The 21,446-nt window shown below is 47.9% G+C and overlaps 1 protein-coding gene and 1 pseudogene across 1 annotated transcript in view; one reads left to right on the top strand and one right to left on the bottom strand.

The window, feature by feature from the left end:
- The first annotated feature begins 662 nt into the window (after positions 1-662).
- Positions 663-21,446, top strand: part of MMP20 (matrix metallopeptidase 20) — a 182,114-nt gene continuing 161,330 nt past the window's right edge. Inside the window, 3 exon segments of the mRNA XM_063950674.1 lie at positions 663-794; positions 17,819-17,881; positions 17,884-18,070. Coding sequence (XP_063806744.1) covers positions 663-794; positions 17,819-17,881; positions 17,884-18,070 — 382 coding nt within the window.
- Positions 4,485-4,603, bottom strand: LOC135052759 (5S ribosomal RNA; annotated as a pseudogene).

Here is a 21,446-nt window from a genome sequence, read left to right as displayed (position 1 = left end):
GCCATTAGGCCAACATGCATTAGGTTGACATGGCCGTTAGGTCGACATGTACTAGGTCGACAGGTCAAAAGGTCAACATGAGGTTTTTTTAAACAAAATAATTTTTGGGATTTTTTTTCATACTTAACGATCCACGTGGACTACAATTGGAATGGTAATCTGTGCCGAGCAAAGCGGTAGCGGAGCCGCTCACCATGCGAGGGGACACGGTGCACTAATTTGGGTTCCCCGTCACTTTACGGAGAAAACGACACCAAAAACAGTCCAAAACATCATGTCGACCTTTTGACCTGTTGACCTAGTACATGTCGACCTAATGGCCATGTCGACCTATTGCCCCTGTCGACCTAATGCATGTCGACCTTCCATGGTCGACCTAATGACTGTCGACCTAAATTGTGTCTATCTAACGAACCATACCCCTGTTATTTCACAGGTTTCCTCATAAGAGCATGTTATTATGTTACCAGCTGCAATTATTGTTTTACTTCATTATTTACCACGCTAGCTTTGTAATTATGCTGCGCATTCAGACATGAATCATCCAGTCTGCGTCTTCATAAACACGTCTTCAATATAAAAAGATGTTCTTGAGATTTTTATTTCTTTATTCCATAACTCAGTGTCCAGTGCAGATCCTGACGCTGTACCCATCCTCGGACATGGATATGAAGAGATCCGTTCTTTTCTGGATGTTATGTTCCTGGATTAATTCCTGGAAATTCTCAGCGGCAGCTCCTGCCTTCTTTGCTTTTTCCAGACCTACAAACTGGAGGGAAGTGCACACTGCAAAGGTCTGTTGTATTAGTACTTGGAAATGGGGGAATATTTTATATGAAACTTATTGTATATATCAAATAAGCTTGTTAATTCATCGAAAAAGGAATTAAAGAGTAACTCCGCCTTCAGAGAATTCTGATGCGCAGCTAGGGTCGTTTATTTTTGTTGCAATTAGTAAATACAAGAGATATGCTGTGTAGAACAATAGAATTGGAGTTCCCCTTTAAGTAATAATAATAATAATAATAATAATAATAATTATTATTATTATTATTATATCCTGCATATATTATTTGGAGTTCTTGACTAAAATTCCTCAATGATATAATAATATATCTAAATACTTTGTCATGAAATTACAGAAAATTAAAATGGTTTAACAAGTGACAATTCAAAGAAAAATATATTGTAAAGAAGTATGTATGGTTACATTATTGCATTAGATCAGTTAAACATCCCATGTTTTAAATATATTTGCTCATCCCTGTATATCTACATAATCACTTATATAATCTATATATATATATATATATAAACGGATGTATATGTGTGTGTATATATGTTCCAGCATAACTCTGGAATGCCTGGAGCAATGTACACCAAACTTGGTACACATATGACTTACAATCTGGAAAAAAATACTGTGGGGGTAAGACACCCCTAGGGGTGGTGGTAAGAAGGGGGTGACATGTAAAAATACACAGTTTTCCGGGTCACTGAGATGAATAGTGACACTCCCGATGCCGTTTCAGTCCAAGTTCAGCCCCCATCAACATGGGGGGTGAGAAGGGGTAGTGAACTAAGGGGGACATGTACTAAGCAGTGATAAAAGTGGAGAAGTGAGCCAGTGGAGAAGTTACCCATGGCAACCAATCAGCATTGACGAATCATTTATAATTTGCATACTATAAAATTATACAGAGCAGCTGATTGGTTGCAATGGGCAACTTCTCCACTGGCTCACTTCTTTACTTTTATCTCTGCTTAGAACCATAAGGACATTTGGACAGTAGCTTGCCTTTGTGACGCAGGTACCCACTAAGAAGGGATTTTTCTCTGACGTCCTAGTGGATGCTGGGAACTCCGTAAGGACCATGGGGAATAGCGGGCTCCGAAGGAGGCTGGGCACTCTAGAAAGATCTTAGACTACCTGGTGTGCACTGGCTCCTCCCACTATGACCCTCCTCCAAGCCTCAGTTAGATTTCGTGCCCGGCCGAGGTTGGATGCACACTAGGGGCTCTCCTGAGCTCTTAGAAAGTTATAGTCTTAGAATTTGTTATTTTCAGTGAGACCTGCTGGCAACAGGCTCACTGCAGCAAGGGACTAAGGGGAGAAGAAGCGAACTCGCCTGCTTGCAGCCGGATTGGGCTTCTTAGGCTACTGGACACCATTAGCTCCAGAGGGATCGACCGCAGGCCCAGCCTTGATGTTCGGTCCCGGAGCCGCGCCGCCGTCCCCCTTACAGAGCCAGAAGCAAGAAGATGGTCCGGAAAATCGGCGTCATGAAGACATCCTGTCTTCACCAAGGTAGCGCACAGCACTGCAGCTGTGCGCCATTGCTCCTCATACACACTTCACACTCCGGTCACTGAGGGTGCAGGGCGCTGGGGGGGGCGCCCTGAGGCAGCAATAAAAACACCTTGGCTGGCTAAAATACCTCAATATATAGCCCCTGGGGCTATATATGAGGTAAATACCCCTGCCAGAATCCCATAAAAAGCGGGAGAATACGCCGCGAAAAAGGGGCGGAGCCTATCTCCTCAGCACACTGGCGCCATTTTTCCCTCACAGCTCGGCTGGAAGGAAGCTCCCTGGCTCTTCCCTGCAATTCTACAGTACAGTAAGAGGGAAAAGAGAGGGGGGGCATTAAAATTGGCACTGTATACAGTATATTATATTGAAAAGCAGCTATTAGGGACATAACTCAGTTAGTCCCTGTATATATATATAGCGCTCTGGTGTGTGCTGGCATACTCTTACTCTGTCCCCCAAAGGGTTTTTGTGGGTCCTGTCCTCTGTTGGAGCATTCCCTGTGTGTGTGGAGTGTGTCGGTACGGCTGTGTCGACATGTTTGAGGAGGATAATGATGTGGAGGGGGAGCAGATGCCTTTAGCAGGGATGTCACCCCCTGGGGGTCAGACACCTGAGTGGATGGTATTATGGCAGGAAATGAGTGCACGTATAGACTCCTTACATAAAAAATTTGACGACATGCCGACTGTGGGACAGCCGAGTCTTCAGCTCGTGCCTGTCCAGGTGTCTCAAAAGTCATCAGGCGCTCTGAAACGCCCGCTATCTCAGGTGGCACAAGTAGATGTCGACACGGATACTGACACCAGTGTCGACGACGATGAGTCAAATTTAATGCCCGTTAAGGCCATTCACTGCATGATTGAGGCAATGAAAGAGGTGTTAAATATTTCTGATTTACATCCAGGTACCACAAAAAAGGGTATTATGTTTGGGGAGAAAAAACTACCTGTAGTTTTTCCCCCGTCAGATGAATTAAATGAAGTGTGTGAAGAAGCGTGGGCTTCCCCTGATAAGAAATTGGTAATTCCTAAGAAGCTACTAATGGCGTTCCCTTTCCCGCCAGAGGATAGGTTACGTTGGGAAACACCCCCGAAGGTGGATAAAGCGCTCACACGTTTGTCTAAAAAGGTGGCACTACCGTCCCAGGATACGGCCGCCCTTAAGGAACCTGTTGATAGAAAGCAGGAGGCGATCCTGAAGTCTGTATATACACACTCAGGCATTATACTCAGACCAGCTATTGCGTCAGCATGGATGTGCAGTGCTGCCGCTGCGTGGTCAGATAAACTGTCAGAAGATATTGACACGTTAGACAGAGACACGATCCTGCTAACAATTGACCATAGTTAACAGAAATTTGGTTTGGTTCCGCACAGGAAAAATGTGGTAATGATGAACATAGATTAATACACAGATTGTAGAAAACTGTTCAGGGAATGACCAACGATACTAAGTTTAAATTTAAAGATTCTTAGTGAAGACATCTAAATAATTATTTGAGTTGGTGGTGCTCCCAGAGTCAGTAATGGTTAAGCAAAGAGAAGAAAAAAGAAAGACTCTGTGTTGGGGCACGCTTAGAAATTTGAAATAAGTTTATTAAAACTTAACATTTAATTAATAACGAATAAAAGTAATGAGGAGTTTGATACAAAAAAAATGTTCAAGAACACAAAGTAAACATATATATTGACAGAAATCAGGATAAGCCTGATACAAAATTATGGGCACCTGTGGTGAAAAATATACTGAAAAACATAAAAAATTACAAAAAATGAATATTATTAAGGTGCCTGAGTTAATCAAAATTCAAAATTGGAGTAGAGGTAAATGATATGTACATATAATCACCGCAGTGATAATTGTAGGTAAGCACCTAGTCTAAAACCTCATGAGAATAGATGAGAGGCACAAAGGTTCATAATTGAAATGTCAAATGACTGAGGGTAATCACCTGGTAGAGATTCTGTTTGCTAAAAGGCTAGATCCTTATAGATAACAAAGCATTTAAGAGAAAAGTATGATTATTAAAGATACAAAAGAGCATTGATAAATAAGCCTAAAGGCAAAGCCAATTGTAGATAAATAGAAGATTTGCGGGAAAGTTGGATAAGGAATAGGTAAGTTTCAGAAGTTGCTCTAACACTTCTGCTGTTTGTGATCAGAGGTCACAATCTTACTGCACTTGATATTCCCAAGAGGTCACCCTACTAGGTACTGATCAGGCTTATCAGCGCTTAGCTTCCAAGGTCGGATGAGATTGGGCGTTGCTGCTGAAATATGGCAGTAATAAACACTAGGACACAAATGAGAGAGTGTAATGAGTAGTGAGCAACAAGGTACTTCTGCTGTCCAGTTTCTAGCGCAGATTCTCTGTTGCTGTGAGCATTGCAGAGAGTGGTCTCGCATCTGGATGAGAGGGTACTAAAAATAGAAGTGAGATATGCTCAGAATAGGGAGGAAACCCTGCCTTCTGCTGTCCACCCCGAGGCGACTCCACCCCGCCGTTTCCTAAAATCCGCCTTGCCGATTGCTCCCTCAGACAGGGAGGCGGTGCTAGCAGCGATTCACAAGCTGTATTCCCAGCAGGTGATAATCAAGGTACCCCTACTTCAACAAGGCCGGGGTTACTATTCCACACTATTTGTGGTGCCGAAACCGGACGGTTCGGTGAGACCCATTTTAAATTTGAAATCCTTGAACACATACATAAAAAAATTCAAGTTCAAGATGGAATCGCTCAGGGCGGTTATTGCAAGCCTGGACGAGGGCGATTACATGGTATCCCTGGACATCAAGGATGCTTACCTGCATGTCCCCATTTACAATTCTCACCAGGAGTACCTCAGATTTGTGGTACAGGATTGCCATTACCAATTCCAGACGCTGCCGTTTGGACTCTCCACGGCACCGAGGGTATTTACCAAGGTTATGGCGGAAATGATGATACTCCTTCGAAAAAAGGGAGTTTTAATTATCCCATACTTGGACGATCTCCTAATAAAGGCACGATCCAAGGAACAGTTGTTAGTGGGAGTAGCACTATCTCAGGAAGTGCTGAGCCAGCACGGTTGGATTCTGAATATCCCAAAGTCACAGCTGGTCCCCACGACACGTCTAATGTTCCTGGGAATGATTCTGGACACGGCCCAGAAAAAAGTGTTTCTCCCGGAGGAGAAAGCCAGGGAGTTGTCTTCTCTAGTCAGAGACCTCCTAAAACCAAAACAGGTATCGGTGCATCACTGCACGCGGGTCCTGGGAAAGATGGTAGCTTCTTACGAAGCAATTCCATTCGGCAGGTTCCATGCCAGAATTTTTCAGTGGGACCTGTTGGACAAGTGGTCCGGATCGCATCTTCAGATGCATCGTTTAATAACCCTGTCTCCACGAACCAGGGTGTCTCTTCTGTGGTGGCTGCACAGTGCTCATCTTCTGGAGGGCCGCAGATTCGGCATACAGGACTGGGTCCTGGTGACCACGGATGCCAGCCTACGAGGCTGGGGGGCAGTCACAAAGGGAAGAAATTTCCAAGGACTATGGTCAAGTCAGGAGACTGCCCTTCACATAAATATTCTGGAACTAAGGGCCATTTACAATGCCCTAAGTCAAGCAAAATCCCTGCTCCTACACCAGCCGGTGCTGATCCAGTCAGACAACATCACGGCAGTCGCCCATGTGAATCGACAGGGCGGCACAAGAAGCAGGACGGCGATGGCAGAAGCCACAAAAATTCTCCGATGGGCGGAGAATCATGTACTAGCACTGTCAGCAGTGTTCATCCCGGGAGTGGACAACTGGGAAGCAGACTTTCTCAGCAGGCACGACCTCCACCCGGGAGAGTGGGGACTTCATCCAGAAGTCTTCCAAATGATTGTAAATCAATGGGGTCGTCCACAGGTGGACATGATGGCGTCCCGCCTAAACAAAAAACTAGAGAAGTATTGCGCCAGGTCAAGAGACCCTCAGGCGATAGCTGTGGACGCTCTAGTGACACCGTGGGTGTACCGGTCAGTTTATGTGTTCCCTCCTCTACCTCTCATACCAAAGGTATTGAGAATAATAAGAAAGCGAGGAGTAAACACAATTCTCGTGGTTCCGGATTGGCCGAGAAGAGCGTGGTACCCGGAACTTCAAGAGATGATCTCAGAGGACCCGTGGTCTCTGCCGCTCAGACAGGACCTGCTGCAGCAGGGCCCCTGTCTGTTCCAAGACTTACCGCGGCTGCGTTTGACGGCATGGCGGTTGAACGCCGGATCCTGAAGGAAAAGGGCATTCCGGAGGAAGTCATTCCTACGCTTATTAAAGCCAGGAAAGAGGTCACAGCAACTCATTATCACCGCATATGGCGGAGGTATGTTGCATGGTGTGAGGCCGAAAAGGCCCCAACGGAGGAATTTCAACTAGGTCGATTTCTGCATTTCCTGCAAGCAGGAGTGAATATGGGCCTAAAACTGGGCTCCATTAAGGTACAGATCTCGGCTCTGTCAATTTTCTTTCAAAAAGAACTAGCTTCAGTACCTGAAGTTCAGACATTTGTGAAAGGAGTGCTGCATATTCAGCCCCCATTTGTGCCTCCTGTGGCACCTTGGGATCTCAACGTGATGTTGAGTTTCTTAAAATCACATTGGTTTGAGCCACTAAAAACCGTGGATCTGAAATATCTCACGTGGAAAGTGGTCATGTTATTGGCCTTGGCTTCAGCCAGGCGAGTGTCAGAGTTGGCGGCTTTATCATGTAAAAGCCCTTATCTGATTTTCCATATGGATAGGGCAGAATTGAGGACTCGTCCCCAGTTTCTCCCTAAGGTGGTGTCAGCGTTTCACCTGAACCAGCCTATTGTGGTGCCTGCGGCTACTAAGGATTTGGAGGACTCCAAGTTGCTAGACGTTGTCAGGGCCCTGAAAATATATGTTTCCAGGACGGCTGGAGTCAGAAAATCTGACTCGCTGTTTATCCTGTATGCACCCAACAAGCTGGGTGCTCCTGCTTCTAAGCAGACTATTGCTCGTTGGATTTGTAGTACAATTCAGCTTGCACATACTGTGGCAGGCCTGCCACAGCCAAAATCTGTCAATGCCCATTCCACAAGGAAGGTGGGCTCATCTTGGGCGGCTGCCCGAGGGGTCTCGGCTTTACAACTTTGCCGAGCTGCTACTTGGTCAGGGGCAAACACGTTTGCAAAATTCTATAAATTTGATACCCTGGCTGAGGAGGACCTGGAGTTCTCTCATTCGGTGCTGCAGAGTCATCCGCACTCTCCCGCCCGTTTGGAAGCTTTGGTATAATCCCCATGGTCCTTACGGAGTTCCCAGCATCCACTAGGACGTCAGAGAAAATAAGAATTTACTCACCGGTAATTCTATTTCTCGTAGTCCGTAGTGGATGCTGGGCGCCCATCCCAAGTGCGGTTTATCTGCAATACTTGTACATAGTTATTGTTAACTAAATAGGGTTATTGTTGAGCCATCTGTTGAGAGGCTCTATTGTTTCATACTGTTAACTGTGTTTCATATCACGAGTTGTACGGTGTGATTGGTGTGGCTGGTATGAGTCTTACCCGGGATTCAAAATCCTTCCTTATTGTGTACGCTCGTCCGGGCACAGTACCTAACTGAGGCTTGGAGGAGGGTCATAGTGGGAGGAGCCAGTGCACACCAGGTAGTCTAAGATCTTTCCGCTATTCCCCATGGTCCTTACGGAGTTCCCAGCATCCACTACGGACTACGAGAAATAGAATTACCGGTGAGTAAATTCTTATTTTCTAAATTCCACCCACATAGGGCTTAAAAGGAGTGAGATGATTATTGGAAATACCCCTGTCAAAGTCGAAAAATATAGCTTGCAATAGGCTTGGTGACACAAGACTCTGCAAGGTTTTCACGCTGAAGGCTAGAGCCCTGGTCCAGGTTGCGCCGGCGAAGTCATTCCCAGTGTGTAAGTTATTCTCTGTAACCAACTTATTCTCTGTTTGTATTTGCCATACTCTCTCTCTCTCTCTCTCTGTTATTTTTACGCTGTTGTATATTGTATAATTTCTGTTATTCTGTTTAGGTGTTTATGTTAGTGCTGTAGTGTATAAGCTGTAACTGTTTTCCCCTTTTACATACTAAAATCATCTAGATAAAGGTTTTGGAACCTTACAAGGTATTGTGTGTTTATCATTACATTGCTCAGGGTACTCGGAGCGTCTCAATCGCTCAAGCGGCTTTTATATAATAGAGGTTAATCAGTGTTACATTGTGTTGCATACAAGGTTTACTGTGTGTCATCCTGTGAGCGTCTGCGCCGCTCGTGTTCCTCTTGTGGGCACAGTGTCCGCTACGCTAGTAGCGTAGCATTACGGTACTCGGACCGCCTATAGCGTGCTCGATACCCAGCGTAAGCCGTGAGCGAACGTGACGCTCATGCGTCTCGACCACGGCCTAGCGCCTGCTACGCTAAGTGCGTACCCTTACGGTACCCCGTACGCCCATTGCGTACTGAGTCTCTTACCAATATATAGTGAATGTTATAAGATAAATATTTAGCTTTATCAATCCCCTCACACAGGAGCGTCATGGTACCAGCGATACCAAGTCACGGAGGGGGGAGCACACAATGATCTGTTCCTGGAAAGCTTGATAGCCAGCAACTGCTTATCTGCTGTGTGCAGGGTACCACAGTGTTGTGCAAAAATCTTTACCGTTTTACCTCAAAGGAGGAGCCCTAAGGAGAGCGAGAAGCTAAGCAAGGAGACCTAGGGCTCTTTGAAATAGATCACAGACCTTTTTTCTGGCCCATTAAATTAACTAGTTATTGGGTGTTAACACACAGAAGAATCCAGGAAAAGTTACCAGACCGTTGTGTTAACACTTAGTTTGTACCCGATAACCGCCTGTTGGAGCAGACCGAAAAAGAAATCCCTGTTAAATACAGCCTGTGGGATGCCTTCAGGGCTAATTGAATAGCCCAGAGGATCAAGTAGCATGCAGTAAATTACCACGGCTGATTGATTTTCCCCCCATACTGAAGTTGTAAAACTATCCATCCTGAACTAACGGAGTGTGCATCAGAAATACCTATTTTCCTGCTTACAGTTTAAAGCAGGTCCTTGCTAGTAGAGTCTATAGCAGGCATGTCAAACTCAAAATCCCAACGGGGGAATAAACAAGGTCTAATGGGTACATTTATTAAGCAGTGATAAGAGCGGAGAAGTGAGCCAGTGGAGAAGTTGCCCATGGCAACCAATCAGCACTGAAGTAACATCTATAATTTGCATACTATAAAATTATACAGAGCTGCTGATTGGTTGATGGGGAAACTTCTCCACTGGCTCACTTCTCCACTCTTATCACTGCTTAGTAAATGTCCCCCTTAGTCTTGTGTGGGCCACAAGAAAAAGGAAATTCTTAAATGCAATTTTGAATTTAGAAAAACCAACAATAAAGTACGTCAAGTATCGGGAAGAAAACAACTGTAACAGTGTGAGCTGGGAGCTGTGTTATTCCCCCTCATATATCACTGTTTGGTCCCCTCTCCTCTATATATTGTATAATACCACACATGCATCAGCGTGAGCTGGGAGCTGTATTATTAGTTTATTACCCTTTATATATCACTGTGTGATCCCCTCTCCTCTATATATTAATAATACCACATACAGTATTAGTGTGAGCTGGGAGCTGTGTTATTCCCCCTCATATATCACTGTTTGGTCCCCTCTCCTCTATATATAATACCACACATCAGCGTGAGCTGGGAGCTGTATTATTACCCTTTATATATCACTGTGTGATCCCCTCTCCTCTATATATTAATAATACCACATACAGTATTAGTGTGAGCTGGGAGCTGTGTTATTCCCCCTCATATTTCAATGTGCGCTCCCGTCTTCTGTATAATACATATCAGTGTGAGCTAGTAATATGTGTCACTTCCAGCCCCACTCTGTCCCTTCAGTCCAGCCACATGCCCCCTGGTATCCCCTTGTGTCCCCTCCAGCCACAAGCCCTCTGTGCCATCCCCCTCCAATTTACCTTCTTCGTTTTTTTCTATCCAGATTCCAGAAGAATTCTCCTGCAATTAGGGTAGCTGGGTAAATAGGCCAATCGGGCACACACACATACAGGACGTGACAGCTTTAGTGCTAATGGCTTTTAGCAGGCGGGATTCGGCAGAGCTTCGCAAAGGCAGCTGGGCATGCGCAGCATCTCCCCCCGTGGACATTTACCCATCTCTATCGCTATCTTCTCCCGCATGTGCAGAACTGTCTCCTATGAGGCGGCGACCATTTTGGCAGGGACACTTACAATTGTTGCTTTCAGCTTCCTCCCCTCCTGTGACAGAGTCAGATCTCGGCACGGAAAGGGGGCGGAGCAGAGCGGCAGGCGGACGGTGGCATGAGCGGCCCGGGCCCTCTCCTCTCTGTTAGAGAGGCCGGGTCCGGGACTACTGTGCCCACAGAACCCCCCCCCCCCCCCTCCCCACCCCCACCCCCCCCCCCGATGGCGGGCCTGCAGAGAGGAATAGTAATAATAACAATGATGATAATAATTATAATGATTATAACAATAATAATAATAATAATAATAATAATAATTAGAGTAGACACAGGTAGAAAATGTAAAGAAACTCAAAGGGGTGGCACCCATGAATCCCTGTTTTTTTTAATTAATGTTCTTTTTTAACATATACCATTTTTTATTGTCACAGCTTGTGTATATATTTTGTAAATGTTTATAGGTATATTTGCAAAGCTAGGCCAGTATCATATTACGCACAAAACAGAAAACATATTGTGTGAAAAAAAACAGGCTTTTATCTCGATTTTTGCCTGATGGTCATTATCAGGCTACTCACGTGAAAAACGACTCGTTCTCACACTAAAACACATAGGACCTGGGATAAGTAAACGAACCCATGTGTTTTTCGCCGTCGCAATCATGAAAACGGATTATCTATGGGGGGGGGGGGGGGCCTCTCCTGCCTCGGGCAGGTGGGAAAAAAACTCCCCAATAACTTCTGTCTTATGGGGCTAACTGGACAGCCCCAAGTGTGGTAATTAGCCACGGTAAATTACTGCAACTATTAGGATACCGGCCTTAGGGCCTAATTCAAGGTTAATTGCTGTTACAGGCCATTTCCTCAAATCCATTTTAGAGATATATATATATATATATTTATTGGATAATGTAGAATTCTGATACAGAGCAGACGGCTTCTCCGAGAGAAACACCTCGCTGGCCGAAGGAGTATACCGTGGCGGCGGTTATCGGAGAGAGTGGCTAAGTGCTATAATCTAAACCTACATGTACGTGGATATTTACATAAGTAAATTGTTACCTTTTATTATCATTCACTGGTGCGCTCTCCTTATTTTTGACATTACCTATATATATATATATATATATATATATTTGTGATATTGTATTCTGATGTCACACATGGAGTGGGCTCTGGAGGTTGTTGGTCAGTGGCGGAACTAGTGAGTGGTGGGCCCAGGTGCGACAAAATGCTTTGCCCCCCCCCCATCCCATCCAAGTCCACCCCCTCACCCCTGGAGAGGATCTGGTGAGGGGGACCTGCTCAGGGCCAGAGTAATGGATACCTAGCAACAGTGCCGTAACTAGACATTTTAGCACTGTGTGCAAGAGACGGCATCGGAGCCCCACCCCTGCATGCAAAACAGGGGCAGTGCGTGCCGTAGGCGCGCGCAAAAATACATAGGGGCGTGGCTTCGTGGGGAAGGGGTGTGGCCACAAAATAATACCAATTCATAAAACGGTGCACAGTAGTCTCCATTATTCAAATTACGCCGCACAGTAGCACCACTACACCAGGTAGAGACCCTTTTACACCTTACGGCGGACAGATTCCCCTTTTTACACATTACGGCAGACAGCGTCCCATTTTTACACATTACGGCAGACAGCATCCCCTTTTAACACATAACGGCAGACAGCATGCCCTTTTTACACATAACGGCAGACAGCGTCCCCCTTTTTACACATAACGGCAGACAGCGTCCCCCTTTTTACACATAACTGCAGACAGCGTGCCCTTGTTACACATAGCGGCAAACAGCGTGCACTTTTTACACATAACGGCAGACAGCGTGCCCTTTTTACACATTATGGCAGACAGCGTCCGCCTTTTTACACATAACGGCAGACAGCGTGCCATTGTTACACATTATGGCAGACAGCGTCCGCCTTTTTACACATAACGGCAGACAGCGTGCCATTGTTACACATTACGGCAGACAGTGTCCCCTTTTTACACATTACATTATACATTACACATTTTTACAGCTGTCACTGGGCAATGACGCACATGTGCATTGCGGGTGCTGCGCATGCGCAGTTCCGTCCCCTTCGCACGGCATCGATGAACCGCAGCGTGCGAACGGGTCGGATTTACCCCCTTTGTATGCAGAATATCTTTGTTTTGGATTTATTATTTTTCCCTTTGGTAGCTATTGTGATACCCTGTGGGGGTATCCCTGCAGCATGTCATGCAGCCTTAATGGCAGCCAGGACTGCCTGAGGGACTTTTACGTGGCAGGCACTTTTAGGGTTAAAACCCCTTCCCTGGTGCCTGTAATAGATGGGACATTAGGACCCAGGGCCGGCCGCCGGATGCCAGAAAGCGGGAAACCTTGGAATCCTGCAGGATTGGCCGCTTTTGGCGCGGAAGCAGAGAGGGGAGGACCCATTTAAAAAGAGTAGCGTTGCCGCGCTGCCAGGAGAGCTGGACTGACCTGCGTGTGGAGGGGATCGGAGGGAGCCGCCAGGAAGAGAAGGAGCCCAGCGCCGCTGACCGCTGCAGCAGTGAGTGAGGAGAGACGCTGGTGGGGAGGCAGGACCTGACGCTGCGCACCGCCGCACTGACAGCGGCTGGAGAGAGAGAGCCGGGACCCGACTACAGCCGCCGGCCTCGCTGCTGCTGGAGAGAGCCGCCGATGTCACGTTGCCGCCGGGAGCCGGGGAGGTCACACTGCCGGGAGCCGAGAGGAGGAGGAAGCAGAGCCGCCAGCCGCAGCTGAGACCCGCGAATCAACTCCGCTTGTCAGCCGTCACCCGCTCACCAGCCGCAGACATTACCCGCGGGCCGGGACCCGCCAAGGGGGAGAGCTACACTGAAGGGAGAGCCCTGCCCGGTCGGACGCTGCAGCCGTAAGTGTGGAGCCACCTGCCTGCCTGAGACTTGGGGTAAGCCAGGGGAGTACCCCACCTACTGACACTCAAGCTAGCTAAGCCTTCATTCCTCACCCATGGGCCCTGATAAGACTGAAAACTTCTGGCCTGCCCCATAGTAGCCCATGCAGAAGGGCCTATTTGTATTACCCTCAAGGATAAAGCCAGTATTAGTGCCCTAACTATTACTGAGGCACTTCATACATACCTCCCAACTGTCCCGATTTTCGCGGGACAGTCCCGTTTTTTGGGGACTGTCCCGCTGTCCCACCCGCGGGCCGCAGTGTCCCGCGGTGGAGGGGGGCAGTTGGGAGGCTCTGTCTCTCGCTGCCCTGCTTAGCAGAGCAGCGGTGAATAGATGCTGTGCGCATGCACATAGCGTCTATTCATTGGAGACAGAGGGGGCATGCCAGCAGCTCACAGAGCGCTGGGCATGCCCCTTCAGTGACAAAAACGGGGGCGTGGCTCACGAACGCGGGTCCTCCCGCGAAGCCAAGCCCCCTTTTCGTAGGCCACGCACCCTTTTCGCCGCGCGTGTGTCCCTCTTTACAGAAGGGAAAAGTTGGAAGGTATGCTTCATATCTCATGCCTCACCCCCTGAGAGGAAACCTACACTAAAGTTATCTTAAGGCTGGTACAATCTCACCACGCTGGTCCCCCTGCAGTCGGGTCATTCACATCACATGACTCTTGTAGTCCGCCTAAACAGAGAAGCTTAATAGATCTCTCCGGATTGTGTTTCAAGTTAAAGACTGTCTTTTATTCAAGGTTCTATCGCCATCTAGTGGTGTGTTAATATATACGGTCTGGACATTCCTGCACCCTCCTAGTTAAAAGGACATTTGGGATTCTTTAGAGAGCGTTTATGCTAATTATACAACTGATATGTGATAAAGGTTATCTTGATTATGCAAATGATATGTGATCACGTGTATGCTATGATGCAAATGTTATGTGATGCGCCGCAGTGTGCCTTCTGAAGCATGATTGACTCGCTAAACGACACGCGAGGTAATTAAAAGGTGGTTGTCCTTCTTGGTTAAATAAATGTGTTGTCACCGCCCATTTGCTTTTCCTTTTATCGGTGGGGTCCTCCTTGGGGTGATCATTCTTCTGCCACAGGCTTCTAAAGAAAAAAACGGGAGAAGTCCCAGAACCGCAGGCGTCGATTGAAGAAAGCAGGTACGATTGCACTCTCACACACAGGGGGCCTATCACACTATCAATATGTATAGCAATTATTTCATCAAAATTCTCAGTGCGTAAGAATGTATGGATGACTTTGCATATTGCCACTGCACAATATTTACCATAGAATAAGTGTTTACACCTGGACACCATGGGGTTTATTTACTAATATTCGTGTTTTGTCCGTTTTGAAGGGTGTTTGAACTCGAATGGTATCGGGTGCATTTTACTGCAACTTTTTGAATCCTGATACGGTCATTCACTAAGCTGCCGAGTTTTGCTCAATCGTTTTTTCCGATGTCGATGTGATTCGTAGTATCAGGCAGTGTTTTACGGTACTGATGAGTAAAACACTGCCTGAAAAAACACAAGGAAACCCAGCCGGATCTGTGAGATCCGTGCAGGGCTTCATTGTGTACCTTAAAAAATTCATTAAAGTCTTTAAAAATCTGAAAAAAATTGCGCGGGGTCCCCCCTCCTAAGCATAACCAGCCTCGGGCTCTTTGAGCCGGTCCTGGTTGAAAAAATATGGGGGGAAAAATGACAGGGGTTCCCCCACATTTAATCAACCAGCACCGGGCTCTGCGCCTGGTCCTGGTTCCAAAAATACGGGGGACAAAAAACGTAGGGGTCCCCCGTATTTCTGAAACCAGCACCGGGCTCCACTAGCTGGGGAGATAATGCCACAGCCGGGGGACTCTTTGATATCGGTCCCTGCGGCCGTGCCATTAAAACCCCAACTAGTCACCCCTGGCCGGGGTACCCTGGAGGAGTGGGGATCCCTTCAATAAAGGGGTCCCCCCCCAGCCACCCAGTTGACCTAAAGTAACCTCACCGCTGACCACAAAGTTCCCACCATTGGTTACAATGGAGCGCATAGGCGCTACATTGTATCACTGCCGTGTGCTGCCTGACAGACACTACAGGAGCACACAGCCAATCAGGAGGGTGCCACGACGTGGCGCTCCCTGATTGGCTGAAGGGACCCTCTTTGACAGGAGTCAGGGGGGGTCCTGGCAGTCGGGGAAAGGGGTCCCATGTGTAAACATGGGACCCCTTTCAGTGCGTGGTCGGCTTTGCGTTTTATTTTTTTGCCAAGTACGTGGATTATTCAAAGGCCGGATTCTTCACTGGATTATGTGAGTATAATTTTTTTCACAGGTACCCCGAGGATTCTACATGGAGAAGAGGACCGAGCCTCGTGGGAACATAGGTAAGTATGTGTGTATGTTGGTGTGCATGTATGTAATAAAGTTGTACTGTCACGGTGTGTGTGTCCTGTTTTTATTGGGGTATTTTTTTAGTAGTAGTACTACAGGTACCAGCGGGCCCGGTTTTCCACCGCATGCTGGTACTTGTGGGTCTCCAAGTACCAGCTTGCGGGGAGGCTTGCTGGGACTTGTAGTACTGCTACTAAAAACAATATTCACACTTTCACACTTGGCTATCAGCCCCCCATCCGCCGCCCTTGGATGGGGGGGACAGCCTCGGGCATCACCCCTGGCCCTTGGGTGGCTGGAGGGGGGGGGACCCCTTGATTGAAGGGGTCCCCACTCCTCCAGGGTACCCCGGCCAGGGGTGACTAGTTGGGGTTTTAATGGCACGGCCGCAGGGACCGATATCAAAGTGTCCCCCGGCTGTGGCATTATCTCCCCAGCTAGTGGAGCCCGGTGCTGGTTTCAGAAATACGGGGGACCCCTACGCTTTTTGTCCACCGTATTTTTGGAACCAGGACCAGGCGCAGAGCCCGGTGCTGGTTGATTAAATATGGGGGAACCCCTGTCATTTTCCCCCCCATATTTTTTCAACCAGGACCGGCTCAAAGAGCCCGAGGCTGGTTTTGCTTAGGAGGGGGGACCCCACGCAATTTTTATTACTGATTGAACACTAAACAGACCCTTTCCCATAGATAACCATGCACAGATCTCACTGATCCGTGCATGGTTATCCAAACTCGACTGGAAAAAGCAGGTCTATTTTTTTTGCTGCTTTTTTTAACGATTCGAAAAAAAAACAGACCCGCACTCAGAGACTAACACCCAAATACGAATGAATAGTGAATGGCCGTATTCTATGAAATAACAGCCGCGTTTGACCGATGGTCTATTCATTCGTATTTCGGAAGGCTGTCATTCAAACCATTACGAATAGACCAGACACTGCCGAGATTGGTGCTTAGTAAATTCCCGGATTGGGACTTAGAAAAACACAAATCGGCCAAACTCGGATTTTTAGTAAATACTGGCCCATGATTGCCAATTACCCAGAAAATTACAGTCAGTATATCATGCCAAAAGACATCTAGGTGGAGAACTGAGAGGGACAAATAAGTAAGATATATTCTACTACTCCAGGCTTTTTCAACCAGTGTGCCGCGACCAGTTGCAAGGTGTGCCGCGGAGCCAGAGCAGCTTCCTACACATTCAGAGTGAACTGTTGTCCCGGGCTCTTCTTAGAGGATCAGTCTTGCTCCGGCTGTGACCTATGCCTTGAAGACGCGGCGGTGTGGTATCATAGGTCACGGCCACCGCATCTCACCACCCAGCCAGCCCATCCGCCTGCATACACATCTTCTAGTTCCTGCCTGCATCCACAGCTTTCCTTGCCTACCCACATCCACACCTGCCCGACCGCCCACTGCACAGTATTCGCAGCACTCCACTATGAACAACCCCTGCCACTGAGGGACAGGGAGGAGGACAGCTGACCAGTAGGGGCTTATATATGTTATTTTTTTTCTCCTGTGGGGAACAGTAGGATTTATGTGGGGAGGATTTATGGATTTATGGGGGGGACAATGTGAATAATTCATGTGGGGAGCAATAGGATTTATGTAGGGAGCAATGTGATTGTTTTTTTCTGTGTAGGCCAATGTATGTGTGGATTTTTTTTACTACGAGGGCCAATGTGTGTTTTTTGTTTTTTTTCTGTGGGGAACTAATGGTGTTCCTTGGCAATTTTAAAATATTGTTCGGTGTTCGGCGAGTAAAAAAAGGTTGAAAATTACTGTACTACAGTTTCCATGCATGGAACCTGGATGTATACAGAATAGCCACCAATTGTACTAATGCTCCGCTATTGTTATATTTAGTCATTTTCTCCTGTTTCAAATACAATACCCTGTCGATCTTCCTGTCAATTTTAGGAATATCTGGACAAGTATTACAGCAACAAGGGCCGAATGCAGGTGGCTGAAATGGTGACTGGAGAAGTGGAGATACCTCGTTTTCAAGGAAAATAAAGAAAATGCAAGAGTTTTTTGGTCTGCAGATTACTGGAAATTTGGATTATTCAACCATGGCCATGATGAAGAAACCACGTTGCGGCATGCCAGATGTGGCAAACTATCATCTCTTTCCGGGAGAGCCCAAATGGCAAAAGAGTACTTTAACTTACAGGTGATTATTGCGAATGAGAAAAAGTTTCATGCTGTTTGTGCTGGATACTCCAGGCGAACTCTGACCTTTTATAAAGGGGCGATCATGTAGAAGGCATGGTTTAGCTGTGTACATGATTGCCTATTTAAAAAAATGTCCGAGTTGCGGCCGGCATTCCTGCACAACCGCCAAACTCGGACTTCATCACATCCCGGCCCATTTCTATTGATCTTCTCATAGTCCCAGCCAAAAGCCAAGAGCTGTGTGCTACTGCAGCGTGGAATGTGGCCATGCAGTCAAACAGAAATACATTTATCTTTATTTATATCTAAAAAAATGGGCACTCCCCTTTAAGGGTCTAATTCAGACCTGATAGAATCAGGCTGATCAGGGCCGGAGCTGACGTCACACACCCTCCCTGAAAACGCTTGAGTTTTTCCTGACACTGCCAGAAAACGGGCAGTTACCACCCCCAAACGTCCGCTTCCTGTCAGTCAACTTACCTACGCCTAGCAATAAAAAAACGCTGAATTATTTCTCCGTTTGGCCTCGCGCGTGCACACTATGATCCGTACGCATGCGCGGTCAAAGGATAATCGACCGCCATGGGAATTCGCACAATAGCAATCAGGTCTGAATCGGACCCTAAGACAATAATCTCCTGTGCCAGTATTACCACAGTAATAGAGATAAATCAGACGACACTCCAAGAATGAGAATAAAACACCACTATTAAAGCCGCTTCAGATTCCTTACACAGCCACTTGCTTACTGCGATCTGCAAATGAAGGACTAGTAGCAGTACGGAAGCTTTTAGCTTTGCGACTCTGACTCTGACTCTGAAATATGCGTCTCGCACACGTCAAGAGGTCTCCACTCTAGAATCATTCAAATCCAGACTCAAGACTCTCACCTGTACACTCAAGCGTTTCACTAATGTCCCTTTCTCTAACGTCCTAGAGGATGCTGGGGACTCTGTAAGGACCATAGGGAATAGACAGGCTCCGCAGGAGATAGAGCACTTTAAGAAAGCTTTGGATTCTGGGTGTGCACTGGCTCCTCCCTCTATGTCCCTCCTCCAGACCTCAGTTTTACACTGTGCCCAGAGGAAGATGGGCACACTGCAGGGAGCTCTCCTGAGTTCCTTGCATTAGAAAGCATTTTTGTTTGGATTTTTCTATTTTTACAGGGAGCACTGCTGGCAACAGGCTCCCTGCATCGAGGGACTGAGGAGAGAGGAGCAGACCTACTTAAATGATAGGATCTGCTTCCTCGGCTACTGGACACCATTAGCTCCAGAGGGGGTGAACACAGGTTCGTCCTGGGCGTCCACCCCAGGAGCCACGCCGCCGTTCTCCTCACAGAGCCTGAAGAACAGAAGCAAGAAGACGTCTCAGGCGGCAGAAGCCTTCAGCGGCTTCACTGAGGTAACGCACAGCACCGCAGCTGTGCGTCATTGCTCCACACACCTCACACACTCCGGTCACTGTATGGGTGCAGGGCGCAGGGGGGGGCGCCCTGGGCAGCAATAATAACACCTCAAAACATGGCAAAAAGATATAGACATGTACAGCTGGGCATTGTACATGTATATAAAAGAGCCCCCGCCATTTTTACACAAATTTGAGCGGGACCGAAGCCCGCCACCGAGGGGGCGGGGCTTCTCCCTCAGCACTCACCCATACCTCCCAACGTTTCCCTTCTGTGAAGGGGGCGTGGTCTACGAAAAGGGGGCGTGGCTTCACGGGAGGACCCGCGATCACGAGCCACGCCCCCCTTTTCATCACTGAAGGTCATGCGCACAGCGTCTATTCACTGCTGCTCTGCTAAGCAGGGCAGCGAGAGACAGAGCCTCCCAACTGCCCCCCCCCCCACCGCGGAACACTGCGGCCCGCGGGTGGGACAGCGGGACAGTCCCAAAAAAACGGGACTGTCCCGCGAAAATCGGGACAGTTGGGAGGTATGCTCACCAGCGCCATTTTTCTCTCCACAGAATGCTGAGAGGAAGCTCCCCGGACTCTCCCCTGCTTACACACGGTGAAGGGGTGTTTAAAAGAGAGGGGGGGCACATAATTGGCGGATAAGATATTATACAGCGCTGCTGGGGAAAAACATTTTGTGTTGGTCTCCAGGGTCATTGCGCTGGGGTGTGTGCTGGCATACTCTCTCTCTGTCTCTCCAAAGGGCCTTAAAGGGGATACTGTCTTCAGAAAAGAGTTTCCCTGTGTGTATGAAGTGTGTCGTTACATGTGTGTCGACATGTTTGACGAGGAAGGCTCGCTTAATGTGGAGGGGGAGTGTTTGAATGTCAGGTCGCCGTCGGCAACGCCGACACCGGACTGGGTGGATATGCTGAATGTCTTAAATGCAAATGTGAATCTCCTGCATAAAAGGTTAGACAAGGCTGAGGCTAGGGATCAGTCAGGTAGCCAGACCGTGCCTGTCCCTGTGGCGCCAGGACCTTCAGGGTCTCAAAAGCGCCCCATATCCCAGGTCGCTGACACAGATACCGACACAGATACTGACTCTAGTGTCGACTATGAGGATGCAAAATTACAGCCGAAGGTGGCAAAGGGTATTCGATACATGATTATTGCCATAAAAGAGGTTTTGCATATCACTGAGGAACCCCCTGTCCCTGACACGAGGGTTCACATGTGTAATACCCTGAAGCTATTGCACCATGGAGATCCCCTTGTGATTTTTTTTTTTTTTTACATTGTGGAACTACAAGTCCCAGAGTAGATCGTGGGCTGAACTTTATGTGACTCTGTCAGATTGGGACAGGGATTTTGCCGCCAATTCTCTGGTCCTGTCACTTCTTACCCAGCAACATAAAAAGTCTGGGAAACATGTCCCCAGCTGATTGGGTCCCCTGGGTTGTAGGGCAGAGTGACCAGGGGGTGGTCTGTTGCTGGGGCCCCGGGAGCCAGTCATCATAGAGGAGAGGGGAGGTGGAGGAGCACCAGGACCCTTAAAAGAAGCCTCACAGCACAGGAGAGAGAGACCTGGAGGAATGGGAATATGTACCTGGGGAAGTGGAGCCATGTAGTGTCCAGAGCCTGAAGACTGGAGTATGCAGCGCTGGGAGGATCGCTGCCAGAGGAGCCCTGGAGGAATGGGAAGATTACCTGGGGAAGGTGTCGCCATGTAGCCCCAGGAGCCGCCTGCCAGTGTGTGAGGACCGTCTGCGCAGAGAAGAAGCCGAGGGGAGAACCAGCGACCGGAGCACCAGTGCCAGAAGAATGCTGGAGACCCTGCCTGAGTAGAAGAGCTGGCCGCGTCAGTGCCAGCGGGGATGGAGTGCGGAGAAGAGCCGCCGCTGCTGAGAGACTGGAGCGCTGGGCCGGAGGAACCGCAGCCCGTCCAGCAGAGCAGTGATGACATCCGTCCCCT

The sequence above is a fragment of the Pseudophryne corroboree genome, chromosome 2 (genome assembly GCF_028390025.1).
Source record: "Pseudophryne corroboree isolate aPseCor3 chromosome 2, aPseCor3.hap2, whole genome shotgun sequence".
Lineage (NCBI taxonomy): Eukaryota > Metazoa > Chordata > Amphibia > Anura > Myobatrachidae > Pseudophryne > Pseudophryne corroboree.
This window is presented reverse-complemented; position numbering and strand designations above follow the sequence as displayed.